Source organism: Lolium perenne, chromosome 4, assembly GCF_019359855.2.
Source record: "Lolium perenne isolate Kyuss_39 chromosome 4, Kyuss_2.0, whole genome shotgun sequence".
NCBI classification, from domain to species: domain Eukaryota; kingdom Viridiplantae; phylum Streptophyta; class Magnoliopsida; order Poales; family Poaceae; genus Lolium; species Lolium perenne.
The window spans coordinates 261,133,227-261,151,742 of NC_067247.2; the positions used below are offsets into that span (position 1 = coordinate 261,133,227).

At 42.9% G+C, this 18,516-nt stretch overlaps 1 protein-coding gene across 1 annotated transcript; it reads left to right on the top strand.

The window, feature by feature from the left end:
* The first annotated feature begins 16,392 nt into the window (after nucleotides 1-16,392).
* LOC127328438 (F-box protein At5g49610-like) lies at nucleotides 16,393-17,462 on the top strand. Its single transcript, XM_051355036.1, has 2 exons — nucleotides 16,393-16,851; nucleotides 16,935-17,462. Exons 1-2 carry the CDS (start codon nucleotides 16,393-16,395, stop codon nucleotides 17,460-17,462), a joined length of 987 nt encoding a protein of 328 aa, XP_051210996.1.
* The last annotated feature ends 1,054 nt before the right edge of the window (nucleotides 17,463-18,516 follow it).

An 18,516-nucleotide genomic window follows, 5' to 3' on the forward strand; every position in this document is an offset into this window, starting at 1 on the left:
ATAATGGACTCCTCTTTTAATGCTTAAGCATTCAACAACAGTAAATATTCTCATAAGAGATTGAGGTTTTATGTCCAAACTGAAACTTCCACCATGATTCATGGCTTTAGTTAGCGGCCCAATGTTCTTCTCTAACAGTATGCATACTCAAACCATTTGATTGTGAAAACCGCCCTTACTTCAGACAAGACGAACATGCATAGCAACTCACATGATATTCAACAAAAGGTAAAAGTTGATGGCGTCCCCAGAAAGCATGGTTACCGCACAACAAGCAACTTATTAAGAAATAATACACATAAGTACATATTCTTCACCACAATAGTTTTTAAGGCTATTTTGTCCCATGAGCTATATATTGCAAAGGTAAAGAATAGAAATTTTAAAGGTAGCACTCAAGTAATGTACTTTGGAATGGCGGAGAAATACCATGTGGTAGGTAGGTATGGTGGACACAAATGGCATGGATTTTGGCTCAAGTATTTGGATGCACGAGAAGAATCCCTCTCAATACAAGGCTAGGCTAGCAAGGTTGTTTGAAGCAAACTCAAGTATGAAATGGTGCAGAAAGACTCACATATAAACATATTGTAAGCATTATAAGACTTTACATCGTCTCCTTGTTGTTCAAACACCTCAACCAGAAAATATCTAGACTTAGAGAGAACAATCATGCAAACCAAATTTTAACAAGCTCTATGTAGTTATTCATTAATGGGTACAAGGTACATGATGCAAGAGCTTAAACAAGATCTATATGAGCACAACAATTGCCAAGTATCACATTATTCAAGACATTATACCAATTATCACATGCGGCATTTTCCGTTTCCAACCATATATCGATGAATGAGGTAGTTCAACTTTCGCAATGAACATTAAAGATAAAGCTAAGAACACATGTGTTCATACGAAACAGCGGAGCGTAATATCTCCAATATAAAGAATGCTAGGATCCGACTTTATTCAAAAAAAACAAAAACTAAAGCAAACAGACGCTCCAAGCAAAGCACATAAGATGTGACTGAATAAAAATATAGTTTCATTAGAGGAACCTGATAATGTTGTCGATGAAGAAGGGGATGCCTTGGGCATCCCCAAGCTTAGATGCTTGAGTCTTCTTGAAATATGCAGGGATGAACCACGGGGGCATCCCCAAGCTTAGACTTTTCACTCTTCTTGATCATAGTATATCATCCTCCTCTCTTGACCCTTGAAAACTTCCTCCACACCAAACTCGAAACAAACTCATTAGAGGGTTAGTGCATAATCAAAAATTCACATGTTCAGAGGTGACACAATCATTCTTAACACTTCTGGACATTGCACAAAGCTACTGAAAGTTAATGGAACAAAGAAATCCATCAAACATAGCAAAACAGGCAATGCGAAATAAAAGGCAGAATCTGTCAAAACAGAACAGTCCGTAAAGACGAATTTTACAGGGGTACTTAACTTGCTCAGATGAAAATGCTCAAATTGAGTGAAACTTGCGTACATATCTGAGGATCACGCACGTAAATTGGCAGATTTTTCTGAGTTACCTACAGATAATTCTGCCCAGATTCGTGACAGCAAGAAATCTGTTTCTGCACAGTAATCCAAATCTAGTATTGACTTTACTATCAAAGACTTTACTTGGCACAACAATGCAATAAAATAAAGATAAGGAGAGGTTTCTACAGTAGTAACAACTTCCAAGACTCAAATATAAAACAAAAGTACTGTAGTAAATCATGGGTTGTCTCCCATAAGCGTTTTTCTTTAACGCCTTTCAGCTAGGCGCAGAAAGTGTGAATCAAGTATTATCAAGAGATGAAGCATCAACATCATAATTTGTTCTAATAATAGAATCATAAGGTAACTTCATTCTTTTTCTAGGGAAGTGTTCCATACCTTTCTTGAGAGGAAATTGATATTTAATATTACCTTCCTTCATATCAATGGTGGCACCAACAGTTCGAAGAAAAGGTCTTCCCAATATAATGGGACAAGATGCATTGCATTCAATATCCAAGACAACAAAATCAACGGGGACAAGGTTATTGTTAACCATAATACGAACATTATCAATCCTCCCCAAAGGTTTCTTTTTAGCATTATCAGCAAGATTAACATCCAAATAACAATTTTTCAATGGTGGCAAGTCAAGCATATCATAGATTTTCTTAGGCATAACAGAAATACTTGCACCAAGATCACATAGAGCATTACAATCAAAATCATTGACCCTCATCTTAATGATGGGCTCCCAACCATCTTCTAACTTCCTAGGAATAGAAGTTTCAAGTTTAAGTTTATCCTCTCTAGCTTTTATGAGAGCATTTGTAATATGTTTTGTAAAGGACAAATTTATAGCACTAGCATTAGGACTTCTAGCAAGTTTTTGTAAGAACTTCATAACTTCAGAGATGTGACAATCATCAAAATCTAAATCATTATGAGCTACAGCAATGGGATCATTGTCCCCAATGTTGAAAAAAAATTCAGCAGTTTTATCACAAGTAGTTTCAGCAGTTTTAGCAATTTCAGGCAGTTTTATACGCTTTGCACTAGGAGTAGAAACATTGCCAACACCAATTATTTTACCATTGATAGTAGAAGGTGTAGCAACATGTGAATCATTATCATTACTAGTGGTGGTAATAGTCCAAACTTTAGCTACATTATTCTCTTTAGCTAGTTTTTCATTTTCTTCTCTATCCCACCTAGCACGCAATTCAGCCATTAATCTTATATTCTCATTAATTCTAACTTGGATGGCATTTGCTGTAGTAGTAATCTTATTATCAATGTCCTTATTAGGCATAACTTTCAATTTTAAAAGATCAACATCAGAGGCAAGTCTATCAACCTTAGAAGCAAGAATATCAATTTTATCAAGCTTTTCCTCAACAGATTTGTTAAAAGCAGTTTGTGTACTAATAAATTCTTTAAGCATGGCTTCAAGACCAGGGGGTACACTCCTATTATTGTTGTAAGAATTCCCATTAGAATTACCATAACCATTACCATTAGCACAAGGATATGGCCTATAGTTATTATCAGAATTGTTCCTATAAGCATTGTTGTTGAAATTATTGCTTTTAATGAAATTCACATCAACATTTTCTTCTTGAGCAACCAATGAAGCTAAAGGAACATTATTAGGATCAACATTAGATCTACCATTCACAAGCATAGACATAATCACATCAATCTTATCACTCAAGGAGGAGGTTTCTTCAACAGAATTTACCTTCTTACCTTGTGGAGCTCTTTCCGTGTGCCATTCAGAGTAATTTATCATCATATCATCAAGAAGCTTTGTAGCCGCCCCCAAAGTGATGGACATAAAGGTACCTCCAGCAGCTGAATCCAATAGGTTTCGCGAAGAAAAATTCAATCCTGCATAAAAGGTTTGGATGATCATCCAAGTAGTCAGTCCATGGGTTGGGCAATTCTTTACCAAAGATTTCATTCTCTCCCATGCTTGAGCAACATGTTCATTATCTAATTGCTTAAAATTCATTATGCTACTTCTCAAAGATATAATTTTAGCAGGAGGATAATATCTACCAATAAAAGCATCCTTACATTTAGTCCATGAATCAATACTATTCTTAGGCAAAGATAGCAACCAATCTTTAGCTCTTCCTCTTAATGAGAAAGGAAACAATTTCAATTTTATAATATCACCATCTACATCCTTATACTTTTGCATTTCACATAGTTCAACAAAATTATTAAGATGGGCAGCAGCATCATCAGAACTAACACCAGAAAATTGCTCTCTCATGACAAGATTTAGTAGAGCAGGTTTAATTTCAAAGAATTCTGCTGTAGTAGCAGGCGGAGCAATAGGTGTGCATAGGAAATCATTATTATTTGTGTTTGTGAAGTCACACAACTTGTATTTTCAGGGGTATTCATTTTAGCAGTAGTAAATAAAGCAAACTAGATAAAGTAAATGCAAGTAACTAATTTTTGTGTGTTTTTGATATAGAAAGCAAGACAGTAAATAAAGTAAAGCTAGCAACTAATTTTTTGTGTGTTTTGTTTAAGTGCAGCAAACAAAGTAGTAAATAAAATAAAGCAAGACAAAAACAAAGTAAAGAGATTGGAAGTGGAGACTCCCCTTGCAGCGTGTCTTGATCTCCCCGGCAACGGCGCCAGAAATTTACTGCTGGCGTGCAGTTGACGTGGGAGATAGAAATCTTTGTGGTGTAATTTTTCTTCAGTTCCCCGGCAACGGCGCCAGAAATTTAGCTTGATGCGTGCAGTTGACACACGTCCGTTGGGAACCCCAAGAGGAAGGTGTGATGCAGACAGTAGCAAGTTTTCCCTCAGAAAGAAACCAAGGTTTATCGAACCAGGAGGAGCCAAGAAGCACGTTGAAGGTTGATGGTGGCGGAATGTAATGCGGCGCAACACCAGGGATTCCGGCGCCAACGTGGAACCTGCACAACACAACCAAAGTACTTTGCCCCAACGTGACAGTGAGGTTGTCAATCTCACCGGCTTGCTGTGAACAAAGGATTAACCGTATTGTGTGGAAGATGATTGTTTGCGAAGAACAGTAAAGAACAAGTATTGCAGTAGATTGTATTTCAGATGTAAAGAATAGACCGGGGTCCACAGTTCACTAGCGGTGTCTCTCCCATAAGATAAATAGCATGTTGGGTGAACAAATTACAGTTGGGCAATTGACAAATAAAGAAGGCATAACAATGCACATACAAATATCATGATGAGTAGTATGAGATTTAATCAGGGCATTACGACAAAGTACATAGACCGCCATCCAGCATGCATCTGTGCCTAAAAAGTCCACTTTCAGGTTATCATCCGAACCCCTTCCGGTATTAAGTTGCAAGCAACATACAATTGCATTAAGTATGGTGCGTAATGTAATCAATAACTACATCCTCGGACATAGCATCAATGTTTTATCCCTAGTGGCAATAGCACATCCACAACCTTAGAACTTTCTCACATCGTCCTGCATTTAATGGAGGCATGAACCCACTATCGAGCATAAATACTCCCTCTTGGAGTCACAAGTATCAACTTGGCCAGAGCCTCTACTAGCAACGGAGAGCATGCAAGAACATAAACAACATACATGATAGATTGATAATCAACTTGACATAGTATTCAATATTCATCGGATCCCAACAAACACAACATGTATGATTACAAAGAAATGATCTTGATCATGATAGGCAGCTGATGCGTGCAGTTGACACACGTCCTGTTGGAGATATGCCCAAGAGGCAATAATAAAAGTGGTTATTATATATCTTTATGTTTATGATAAATGTTTATATACCATGCTATAATTGTATTAACCGAAACATTAGTACATGTGTGATATGTAGACAACAAGAAGTCCCTAGTATGCCTCTTAAACTAGCTTGTTGATTAATGGATGATTAGTTTCATAATCATGAACATTGGATGTTATTAATAACAAGGTTATATCATTATATGAATGATGTAATGGACACACCCAATTAAGCGTAGCATAAGATCTCGTCATTAAGTTATTTGCTATAAGCTTTCGATACATAGTTACCTAGTCCTTATGACCATGAGATCATGTAAATCACTTATACCGGAAAGGTACTTTGATTACACCAAACGCCACTGCGTAAATGGGTGGTTATAAAGGTGGGATTAAGTATCTGGAAAGTATGAGTTGAGGCATATGGATCAACAGTGGGATTTGTCCATCCCGATGACGGATAGATATACTCTGGGCCCTCTCGGTGGAATGTCGTCTAATGTCTTGCAAGCATATGAATAAGTTCATAAGAGACCACATACCACGGTACGAGTAAAGAGTACTTGTCAGGAGACGAGGTTGAACAAGGTATAGAGTGATACCGAAGATCAAACCTCGGACAAGTAAAATATCGCGTGACAAAGGGAATTGGTATTGTATGTGAATGGTTCATTCGATCACTAAAGTCATCGTTGAATATGTGGGAGCCATTATGGATCTCTAGATCCCGCTATTGGTTATTGGTCGGAGTGAGTACTCAACCATGTCCGCATAGTTCGCGAACCGTAGGGTGACACACTTAAAGTTGGATGTTGAAATGGTAGAACTTGAATATGGAATGGAGTTCGAATATTTCTTCGGAGTCCCGGATGAGATCCCGGACATCACGAGGAGTTCCGGAATGGTCCGGAGAATAAGATTCATATATAGGATGTCATTTTATGTGAATTAAAATGATGCGGAAGGTTCTATGGAAGGTTCTAGAAGGTTCTAGAAAAGTCCGGAAGAAACCACCAAGGAAGGTGGAGTCCCAGAGGGACTCCACCTCCATGGCCGGCCAACCCTAGTGGGGGAGGAGTCCCAAGTGGACTCCCCCTATGGGGGCCGGCCACCCCCCCCACATGGAAGGGGGGAATCCCACCCAAGTGGGATTCCCACCTTGGGTAGGTTTCCCTATCACATGGAAGGTTTTGGGTTCGGGTCTTATTCGGAGACTTGTAGTCCAACACTTGGGGCTTCCACCTATATAATGAGGGGCCAAGGGGAGGGGGCCGGCCACCCCAAGACCACAACCTGGCCGCCCCCTTGAGTGGCCGGCCACCCCCTCCCAAACCCTAGCCGCCCCCTCTCCTCCATAGCTCCCGCGTGCTTTAGCGAAGCTCCGCCGGAGTTCTCCACCGCCACCGACACCACGCCGTCATGCTGTCGGATTCAAGAGGAGCTACTACTTCCGCTGCCCGCTGGAACGGGAGGTGGACGTCGTCTTCATCAACAACCGAACGTGTGACCGAGTACGGAGGTGCTGCCCGTTCGTGGCGCCGTGATCAAGATCTTCTACGCGCTTTTGCAAGCGGCAAGTGATCTTCTACCGCAGCAACAAGAGCCTCATCTTGTAGGCTTTGGAATCTCTTCAAGGGTGAGACTCGATAATCCCCTCGTTGCTACCGTCTTCTAGATTGCATCTTGGCTTGGATTTCGTGTTCGCGGTAGGAAATTTTTTGTTTTCTATGCTACGTTATCCTACACGTCCGTTGGGAACCCCAAGAGGAAGGTTTGATGCAGACAGTAGCAAGTTTTCCCTCAGAAAGAAACCAAGGTTTATCAAACCAGGAGGAGCCAAGAAGCACGTTGAAGGTTGCTGGTGGCGGGATGTAGTGCGGCGCAACACCAGGGATTCCGGCGCCAACGTGGAACCTACACAACACAACCAAAGTACTTTGCCCCAACGAAACAGTGAGGTTGTCAATCTCACCGGCTTGCTGTAACAAAGGATTAACCGTATTGTGTGGAAGATGATTGTTTGCAGAAAACAGTAAAACAAGTATTGCAGTAGATTGTATTCGATGTAAAAGAATAGGACCGGGGTCCACAGTTCACTAGAGGTGTCTCTCCCATAAGATAAATAGCATGTTGGGTGAACAAATTACAGTCGGGCAATTGACAAATAGAGAGGGCATGACAATGCACATACATGATATGATAAATATAGTGAGATTTAATTGGGCATTACGACAAAGTACATAGACCGCTATCCAGCATGCATCTATGCCTAAAAAGTCCACCTTCAGGTTATCATCCGAACCCCTTCCGGTATTAAGTTGCAAACAACAGACAATTGCATTAAGTATGGTGCGTAATGTAATCAACAACTACATCCTTGGACATAGCATCAATGTTTTATCCCTAGTGGCAACAGCACATCCACAACCTTAGAACTTTCTGTCACTTGTCCCATTTAATGGAGGCATGAACCCACTATCGAGCATAAATACTCCCTCTTGGAGTTAAGAGCAAAAACTTGGCCAGAGCCTCTACTAATAACGGAGAGCATGCAAGATCATAAACAACACATAGGTAATAGATTGATAATCACCATAACATAGTATTCTCTATCCATCGGATCCCGACAAACACAACATATAGAATTACAGATAGATGATCTTGATCATGTTAGGCAGCTCACAAGATCCGACAATGAAGCACATAAGGAGAAGACGACCATCTAGCTACTGCTATGGACCCATAGTCCAGGGGTGAACTACTCACTCATCACTCCGGAGGCGATCATGGCGATGAAGAGTCCTCCGGGAGATGATTCCCCTCTCCGGCAGGGTGCCGGAGGCGATCTCCAGAATCCCCCGAGATGGGATTGGCGGCTGCGGCGTCTCAGTAAGGTTTTCCGTATCGTGGCTCTCGGTACTGGGGGTTTCGCGACGGAGGCTTTAAGTAGGCGAAAGGGTAGGTCAGGGGGCGTCACGAGGTGGCGACACAACAGGGCCGCGCGGCCAGCACCTGGGCCGCGCCGCCCTAGCGTGTCGTCGCCTCGTGGCCCCACTTTGTTTCCTCTTCGGTCTTCTGGAAGCTTCGTGCAAAAATAGGACCCTGGGCGTTGATTTCGTCCAATTCCGAGAATATTTCCTTTGTAGGATTTCTGAAACCAAAAACAGCAGAAAACAACAACTGGCTCTTCGGCATCTCGTTAATAGGTTAGTGCCGGAAAATGCATAATAACGACATATAATGTGTATAAAACATGTAGATATCATCAATAATGTGGCATGAAACATAAGAAATTATCGATACGTCGGAGACGTATCAGCATCCCCGAGCTTAGTTCCTGCTCGTCCCGAGCAGGTAAACGATAACAAAGATAATTTCTGGAGTGACATGCCATCATAACCTTGATCATACTATTGTAAGCATATGTAATGAATGCAGCGATCAAAACAATGGTAATGACATGAGTAAACAAATGAATCATAAAGCAAAGACTTTTCATAAATAGTACTTCAAGACAAGCATCAATAAGTCTTGCATAAGAGTTAACTCGTAAAGCAATAAATCAAAGTAAAGGTATTGAAGCAAAACAATGGAAGATTAAGTTTCAGCGGTTGCTTTCAACTTATAACATGTATATCTCATGGATATTGTCAATGTAAAGTAATATAACAAGTGCAATATGCAAGTATGTAGGAATCAATGCACAGTTCACACAAGTGTTTGCTTCTTGAGGTGGAGAGAGATAGGTGAACTGACTCAACATAAAAGTAAAAGAAAGGTCCTTCAAAGAGGAAAGCATCGATTGCTATATTTGTGCTAGAGCTTTTATTTTGAAAACATGAAACAATTTTGTCAACGGTAGTAATAAAGCATATGTATCATGTAAATTATATCTTACAAGTTGCAAGCCTCATGCATAGTATACTAATAGTGCCGGCACCTTGTCCTAATTAGCTTGGACTACCGGGATCATCGCAATACACATGTTTTAACCAAGTGTCACAAAGGGGTACCTCCATGCCGCCTGTACAAAGGTCTAGGGAGAAAGCTCGCATTTTGGATTTCTCGCTTTTGATTATTCTCAACTTAGACATCCATACCGGGACAACATGGACAACAGATAATGGACTCCTCTTTAATGCATAAGCATGTAGCAACAATTAGTGTTCTCATATGAGATTGAGGATATATGTCTAAAACTGAAACTTCCACCATGATTCATGGCTTTAGTTAGCGGCCCAATGTTCTTCTCTAACAATATGCATGCTCTAACCATTAAGTGGTAGATCTCCCTTACTTCAGACAAGACGGACATGCATAGCAACTCACATGATATTTAACAAAGAGTAGTTGATGGCGTCCCCAGGAACATGGTTGTCGCACAACAAGCAACTTAATAAGAGATAAAGTGCATAAGTACATATTCAATACCACAATAGTTTTTAAGGCTATTTTGTCCCATGAGCTATATATTGCAAGGCGAATGATGGAATTTTAAAGGTAGCACTCAAGCAATTTACTTTGGAATGGCGGAGAAATACCATGTAGTAGGTAGGTATGGTGGACACAAATGGCATAGTGGTTGGCTCAAGGATTTTGGATGCATGAGAAGTATTCGCTCTCGATACAAGGTTTAGGCTAGCAAGGTTTATTTGAAACAAACACAAGGATGAACCGGTGCAGCAAAACTCACATAAAAGACATATTGTAAACATTATAAGACTCTACACCGTCTTCCTTGTTGTTCAAAACTCAATACTAGAAATTATCTATACTTTAGAGAGACCAAATATGCAAACCAAATTTTAGCAAGCTCTATGTATTTCTTCATTAATGGGTGCAAAGTATATGATGCAAGAGCTTAAACATGAGCACAACAATTCCCAAGTATCAAATTATCCAAGACATTTTAGAATTACTACATGTAGCCTTTCCCGATTCCAACCATATAACAATTTAACGAAGAAGATTCAACCTTCGCCTTGAATACTATGAGTAAAGCCTAAGGACATATTTGTCCATATGCAACAGCGGAGCGTGTCTCTCTCCCAACAATGAATGCTAGGATCCATTTTATTCAAACAAAAACAAAAACAAAAACAAATAGACGCTCCAAGCAAAGTACATAAGATGTGACTGAATAAAAATATAGTTTCAGGGGAGGAACCTAATGATGTTGTCGATGAAGAAGGGGATGCCTTGGGCATCCCCAAGATTAGACGCTTGAGTCTTCTGAAAATATGCAGGGGTGAACCACCGGGGCATCCCCAAGCTTAGAGCTTTCACTCCTCTTGATCATAGTATATCATACTCCTCTCTTGACCCTTGAAAACTTCCTTCACACCAAACTTCAAGCAAACTCATTAGAGGGTTAGTGCATAATAAAAAATTCACATGTTCAGAGGTGACACAATCATTCTTAACACTTCTGGACATTGCACAAAGCTACTGAACATTAATGGAACAAAGAAATTCATCCAACATAGCAAAAGAGGCAATGCGAAATAAAAGGCAGAATCTATCAAAAACAGAACAGTCCGTAAAGACGAACCTGTAAGGGGCACTTAACTTGCTCAAACGGAAAAACTCAAAACTAATGAAAGTTGCGTACATATCTGAGGATCACACACGTAAATTTTCAGATTTTTTTGATTTTTTTACAGAGACTTCTGCACGAATTCGTGACAGACAGCAATGTTGTTTCTGTGCAGCAATCCAAATCTAGCATCAACTTTACCATAGAGACTTTACTTGGCACAAAATCATGATAATGAGAGGTTGCTACAGTAGTAAACAACTTCCAAGACTCAAATATAAAACAAAGTACTGTAGTAAAAACATGGGTTGTCTCCCATAAGCGCTTTTCTTTAACGCCTTTCAGCTAGGCGCAGAAAGTGTATATCAAGTATTATCAAGAGATGAAGCATCGACATTACCTTGGGCTTTACCCTTACCTTTATTGTTCTTTTTATTACTCTTTGATTTAGAGAATATATGTCTACCCCGGGGTGTAGAGGTGAATTTTAGGGTGCCTTCTCCCATATCTATGACTGCTCCCAATAGTTTCAGCAGGGATCTTCCGAGTGTGATTTGTCCTGTTCCTGTACATTCAATAACAAGATAATCAATGGATATTGTTCTCCCAAGAATGGTTGTATGCACACCCGCAGCTATTCCTTTAGGAATTATAACAGAGTTATCAATAAGAGTTATTCCTTCTCCCCCTTCAACGAATCCCCAAAGTTGCAAAGATTCATGAATACTCCTAGGCATTAAGCAAAATTCAGACATAATATCACAATTGGCATGAAGAGTTTGGTCACCGATAACAATTTTAATAGTAGGATCCCATAATGAAGGTTCAGAGTTCACTAAAACTTGATCAAGACGGTTTCGGACATATCTATAATTTTCATTCAAGCGACATGCTCTTGTCTCAAGAGTGTTTAATCTATTATAAATGCTAATAAGGGCTGAATCAAAGTTATTAGCTGAATCATGTGATGCAACCAACTTTTTTATGGCATTAAAAGCTTGATCCCCATTGCAATGAAGGAAATCTCCTCCCACTACAGCATCCAAGGCATATCTATAGCGAATCATAAGACCAAAATAAAAATTACTAAGGAGCAAACTTAGCGTCATTTGAGGTTCAGCTTTACGATAAGAAGTAAAAATTCTCGACCAAGCATCTTTAAAACTCTCCTCATCCCCTTGTTTAAAAGTAAAAACTAATTCCTCAGGTGAAGAAGTAACAGGTGCAGAGCTAGACATGATAACAAAAGTAAACTAAATGCAAGTAACTAATTTTTTTTTTGTGTTTTTGATATAGAGAGCAAGACAGTAAATAAAGTAAAGCTAGCAACTAATTTTTTTGTGTTTTGTTTAAGTGCAGCAAACAAAGTAGTAAATAAAATAAAGCAAGACAAAAACAAAGTAAAGAGATTGGATTGTGGAGACTCCCCTTGCAGCGTGTCTTGATCTCCCCGGCAACGGCGCCAGAAATTTAGCTGCTGGCGTGCAGTTGACGTGGGAGATAGAAATCTTTGTGGTGTAACTTTTCTTCAGGTCCCCGGCAACGGCGCCAGAAAATATGCTTGATGCGTGCAGTTGACACACGTCCGTTGGGAACCCCAAGAGGAAGGTGTGATGCAGACAGTAGCAAGTTTTCCCTCAGAAAGAAACCAAGGTTTATCGAACCAGGAGGAGCTAAGAAGCACGTTGAAGGTTGTTGGTGGCGGGATGTAGTGCGGCGCAACACCAGGGATTCCGGCGCCAACGTGGAACCTGCACAACACAACCAAAGTACTTTGCCCCAACGAAACAGTGAGGTTGTCAATCTCACCGGCTTGCTATAACAAAGGATTAACCGTATTGTGTGGAAGATGATTGTTTGCAGAAAACAGTAAAACAAGTATTGCAGTAGATTGTATTCGATGTAAAAGAATAGGACCGGGGTCCATAGTTCACTAGAGGTGTCTCTCCCATAAGATAAATAGCATGTTGGGTGAACAAATTACAGTCGGGCAATTGACAAATAGAGAGGGCATGACAATGCACATACATGATATGATAAATATAGTGAGATTTAATTGGGCATTACGACAAAGTACATAGACCGCTATCCAGCATGCATCTATGCCTAAAAAGTCCACCTTCAGGTTATCATCCGAACCCCTTCCGGTATTAAGTTGCAAACAATAGACAATTGCATTAAGTATGGTGCGTAATGTAATCAACAACTACATCCTTGGACATAGCATCAATGTTTTATCCCTAGTGGCAACAGCACATCCAAAACCTTAGAACTTTCCACACCTTGTCCCAGATTTAATGGAGGCATGAACCCACTATCGAGCATAAATACTCCCTCTTGGAGTTAAGAGCAAAAACTTGGCCAGAGCCTCTACTAATAACGGAGAGCATGCAAGATCATAAACAACACATAGGTAATAGATTGATAATCACCATAACATAGTATTCTCTATCCATCGGATCCCGACAAACACAACATATAGAATTACAGATAGATGATCTTGATCATGTTAGGCAGCTCACAAGATCCGACAATGAAGCACATAAGGAGAAGACGACCATCTAGCTACTGCTATGGACCCATAGTCCAGGGGTGAACTACTCACTCATCACTCCGGAGGCGATCATGGCGATGAAGAGTCCTCCGGGAGATGATTCCCCTCTCCGGCAGGGTGCCGGAGGCGATCTCCAGAATCCCCCGAGATGGGATTGGCGGCGGTGGCGTCTCAGTAAGGTTTTCCGTATCGTGGCTCTCGGTACTGGGGGTTTCGCGACGGAGGCTTTAAGTAGGCGAAAGGGTAGGTCAGGGGGCGTCACGAGGTGGCGACACAACAGGGCCGCGCGGCCAGCACCTGGGCCGCGCCGCCCTAGCGTGTCGTCGCCTCGTGGCCCCACTTCGTTTCCTCTTCGGTCTTCTGGAAGCTTCGTGCAAAAATAGGACCCTGGGCGTTGATTTCGTCCAATTCCGAGAATATTTCCTTTGTAGGATTTCTGAAACCAAAAACAGCAGAAAACAGCAACTGACTCTTCGGCATCTCGTTAATAGGTTAGTGCCGGAAAATGCATAATAACGACATATAAAGTGTATAAAACATGTAGATATCATCAATAATGTGGCATGAAACATAAGAAATTATCGATACGTCGGAGACGTATCAGCAGCTCACAAGATCGAGCATGATAGCACAATTAGGAGAAGACGACCATCTAGCTACTGCTATGGACCCATGGTCCAGGGGTGAACTACTCACACATCAATCCGGAGGCGATCATGGCGATGAAGAGACCTCCGGGAGATGATTCCCCTCTCCGGCAGGGTGCCGGAGGCGATCTCCTGAATCCCCTGAGATGGGATTGGCGGCGGCTGCGTCTCTGGAAGGTTTTCCGTATCGTGGCTTTCGGTACTGGGGGTTTCGCGACGGAGGCTTTAAGTAGGCGGAAGGGTAGGTCAGGGGGCCACACGAGGTGGCCACACAATAGGCCGGCGCGGCCCAAGCCCAGGCCGCACCGCCTTGTTGTGTCGTCGCCTCGTGGCCCGACTTCGTTTCCTCTTCGGACTTCTGGAAGCTTCGTGGAAAAATAGGCGCCTGGGCGTTGATTTCGTCCAATTCCGAGAATATTTCCTTACTAGGATTTCTGAAACCAAAAACAGCAGAAAACAACAACTGGCTCTTCGGCATCTCGTCAATAGGTTAGTGCCGGAAAATGCGTAATAACGACATATAATGTGTATAAAACATGTGAGTATCATCATAAAAGTAGCATGGAACATAAGAAATTATAGATACGTTTGAGACGTATCAATACCCTCGTCGAACGAAAGCTTTGAACAAACTAAGTGTTGCAACATAGACAAATTACATATAAACCTTCGAATAAACATAAAAACTACATATAAAAACTTTAAAACAAACTTAAACTATTTCTTCTTCCGAGGTGGCCCCGCCTCATCGTCCTGGCGGCGACGCTTTCGGCTCGTCACCTCCTCCTCCTCAGCCTCTTCCTCAGCCTGCTCCTCGGCCTCTTCGTCCTCCTCCTCGTTGTCATCTCATTCCTCCTCGCTGGCCGGCGGCGGGGAATCGTCGCTGCTGGACGATGCAGCTCGGTCCCACCAATGGCACCATCCAAGCGATTTCCCCTCGTTGTCGCTGTCCAATGGCCAAGAGAGATCGCTCATGGTGACAGATGATGGTGAGGAGAGAAGAGATGAATGGCGTCGGCCGTCGGAAACCGTATATGTAGGTCTATCGACGAAGAGAGCGGCGGTTGCTCTTCCGCAAAGTTCGTGCTCCATTACGGGGGCGGTTCTCGCGTCGAGGCCACTTCGACCGTTCCCGACGAGGCGTTTGGACTCCCCAGACCACTTTGCGGACCATTACGGCGGTTCAATGCGTCGAGGCCACTCCGACGGTTCCCCTTCCCGGCGACTGCACCATCGCTATGCACGCGGTGGGTGAGCGTCAGCAGGCGGCAATGGGCTCGCCACTGGGAAAATGGGCCTCCCCAGGCCAAAAAATACATCCATCCAGCGCTAAATAGCGCCGGATTTCGGTCTGGTGAGCCCAACAGCTGGAGATGCTCTTACAGATTGCAACTACTCCGTAAGAAAAATTATTCAAACCATTAAATTTACTTTGTGATTTGTGCTAGTTACCAGTAAGACTACTCATAGTGGGAGTAACATAGCTAGTAACATCACACACCCCAATGCATTTTGGTGACATAGCATGATAATAAATGAAGAAAGAGAGTGAGGTGGTAACTAGCTATGTTACCATAACATCACACTTCTCAATACAAGTTGAGTCTACAATTTAATAAATATAACATGCATGATACCACATATAAGTAACTATCCACTATGAAGGTAGTAACACAGGGTAGTAACATGCACAATGTTACTACTCTATGTTACTCCCCCACTATGACTAATACTCCAGCATCTAAGATTTGATGCATGTAACTTGGCAAACTTCGGTCTCAGTGCACTGGGAAACAGTCACACCCTTTCTTTTGATCTCCCGGATACCTTTGTCTTCCCTTTTCCCGTCCGGAGCGAGCGAAGCGAGCTGGGGCGATAGTGTTCGTCCGCCCCTGCGCGCCGCCGCCTCGACCGCCTGTCGCTCCGGCCTAATCCATCCCCGCCGCCGGATCTCGCGCTTCTCCCGCCGGCAAAGGACCCCACCGGGACGATCCGCCCTTCCGCGTCGACACCGCCCCAGCGCGCGACCCTGCCCCTCCGCGGACCACCTTGCCCCAGCGCAATGACCCCGTTCTTTCGAGAGCACCTCGTCCCTGCACCGACGACCGCGTCCCTCCGCTGGTGAGCCTCCCTGCCCGCCTCTATTCCCACAGGCCGGTTCCCTGCTAGCTTGATGTGCTGCCACACACGGTTCCCTGCCCAAAGCCGGCGTTCTCGTGCTCTCCGTCCGGTCTCCGGGCACCTGAATTCTGCATATCTTCTCAATCAGTGGTAGAGTGCGGCACTCGCTTGCAGTATCCACAAGATGTGGCAGACAGGTTTTGATATCTCTTACAACACGACCCTCAGTAGGCGCTGCCATCCCATTACAGATTGAATCCCGTACGGGATGGATGATAATTCCATGAATGTGATGCCGTCGCCGGCGCCAGCCAGCATCCTCACCGAGGACCTCCTGGTCGAGATCCTCTCTCGGGTGCCCTACAGCTCGCTCTGCCGCTTCAAGTGTGTCTCGAAATCATGGCTCGCCCTCTGCTCCGACCCTGCCCTCCGCAGGAAGTCGTCCCAGACCCTGTCCGGCTTCTTCTACCGCCTCGTCGTCACCTCGGGCCAGCCACTCGAGTATCGAGTCCATTTCACCAATGTGTCGGGGAGAGGCCGGCCTATGATCAACCCCTCTCTCTCCTTCATGCCTGGCTGTAAAAGGATTGAGATCATCGACACCTCCAGTGCTCTTCTGCTTTGCCGCTGCGTGAAAATGTCTCCAGAACATGAATACGACTATGTCGTGTGTAATCCTGCGATTGAGAAGTGGATCCCGTTGCCCTACAGGGAAGCGATGGAAGGAGTAGAGTACACACCGTGCGTTTGGGTTTCGACCCAGTTTAGTCGTGCCACTTCAGAGTTTTTTTGCTTGTGAAGAATTTGCAGGATCAGGATCAGTACTGTCAGGTCACTGGTGTCGAGGTGTACTCATCCACAACTGGAGCGTGGACTTGCCGAGAGAGCGAGTGGGGTGATAACTGTAGAGTGCATGATGCTACAAAAAGTGTGTTCTTGAATGGTGTTATGCATTTCACTACCGATGGTTCCTTCATAGCCACGGTTGACATGGAGCTGAACAGGTGGAGGAAAATCCTGGCACCGCACCATACAGTTTCCAGTCTTATAGGGATCTCTCGAGGGCACTTGTGTTTGTTGCACATTGGCTGCGATATACAAATTTGGGTGCTCGACGATTATGGCAGTGAACAATGGATCCTAAAGCATTCTGTCAGCAAATCAGAACTATTCGAAGGCCGTCAGCTCAAAACTCTGACTGCAATCCATCCTGAAAGGAATATGTTTTTCTTTACCAAGGGGCGTGGAAATATTGTATCATATGATATTGATAGCAGGATAATGCATAATATCTGCACACCTGATCCCTACAAGGCTTATGCATATCAGCCTTACTAGGAAATGTGTCCGTGCGTTGCACCGGGAGAAAAATATAGAAAATGCTTAAAGTCGAATCTAAATATACCCCTTACTTCATATTGAAGATAATATGTACCATTAGATAAGATATATGATAGTTGATCTCGCCACGGTCCACAAAGCAATTGCTCGCCATCGCCCCCTCCTCCCTTCCTGATGGCTCAAACCTTATAATTCTGGAGTACACATTATGTAGCGTAAGTATGCAATAATTTAGCATGTCAATGGCTATCGCCATGGAAGAGCAGCGTAGAGCGCGAGGGCCGACATTGTCTGTCGGCTGCACACATCCCTCATGTAGGCTCCGCGAGGTTTTGTTATGAGTCACAAGAGGAGCATAAGGCTTTCTATTTTATTCTTAGGTCACATGTAAACATAATTCACAAGCATTGGAAGAAATAGTGACATATAGCTCAAAAACATAATAATCTGCTTTTTAAATTAAAATATAATTTCATAAAAATAATAATTAACTCACATGGAAAGAACTCAAAATTCGGTGTATTTTTATTCAAATGTCTCGTAGGCTCGCATCAGCATGAGGGCATCAAAGCTGAAACTCAGTGGACCACAACGCCGCCTTCATGTGGCATAGGGATAGAACAACAAACACTTCGGCCTATGGTGGCGGCTCTGCACTGATCCATCTGTAGTGTGTGGGCGTCGACGTGCTTGATGTCTTCTTGATGCTGGAAGCGGGTGATGAAGACTGGCCGGCGACAACGCATGCGCGGCCGTCTAACTGGATCTTCTACGTCCAGCCATATGGCCTAGTATGTTTTTTGTATTCACGTCCTAGTCACATAAAATTCCACTTGATAATAACTGTAATCATCATGCACAATTGATCGGTAACCAATGGTTCGTGGACGCTCGATCCAATTGTTCATATAAATCAGCTAGAATTGTTCGTTCAAACTGTCCATACCATGAATCAGTGTTAGAAAATCAGCTTAACCTATCAGTGCCTTGACGAAATCTTCCAGAAAAGGCACTCATGTATGGCTATATTACCCTACTCTCCACAAGGTGT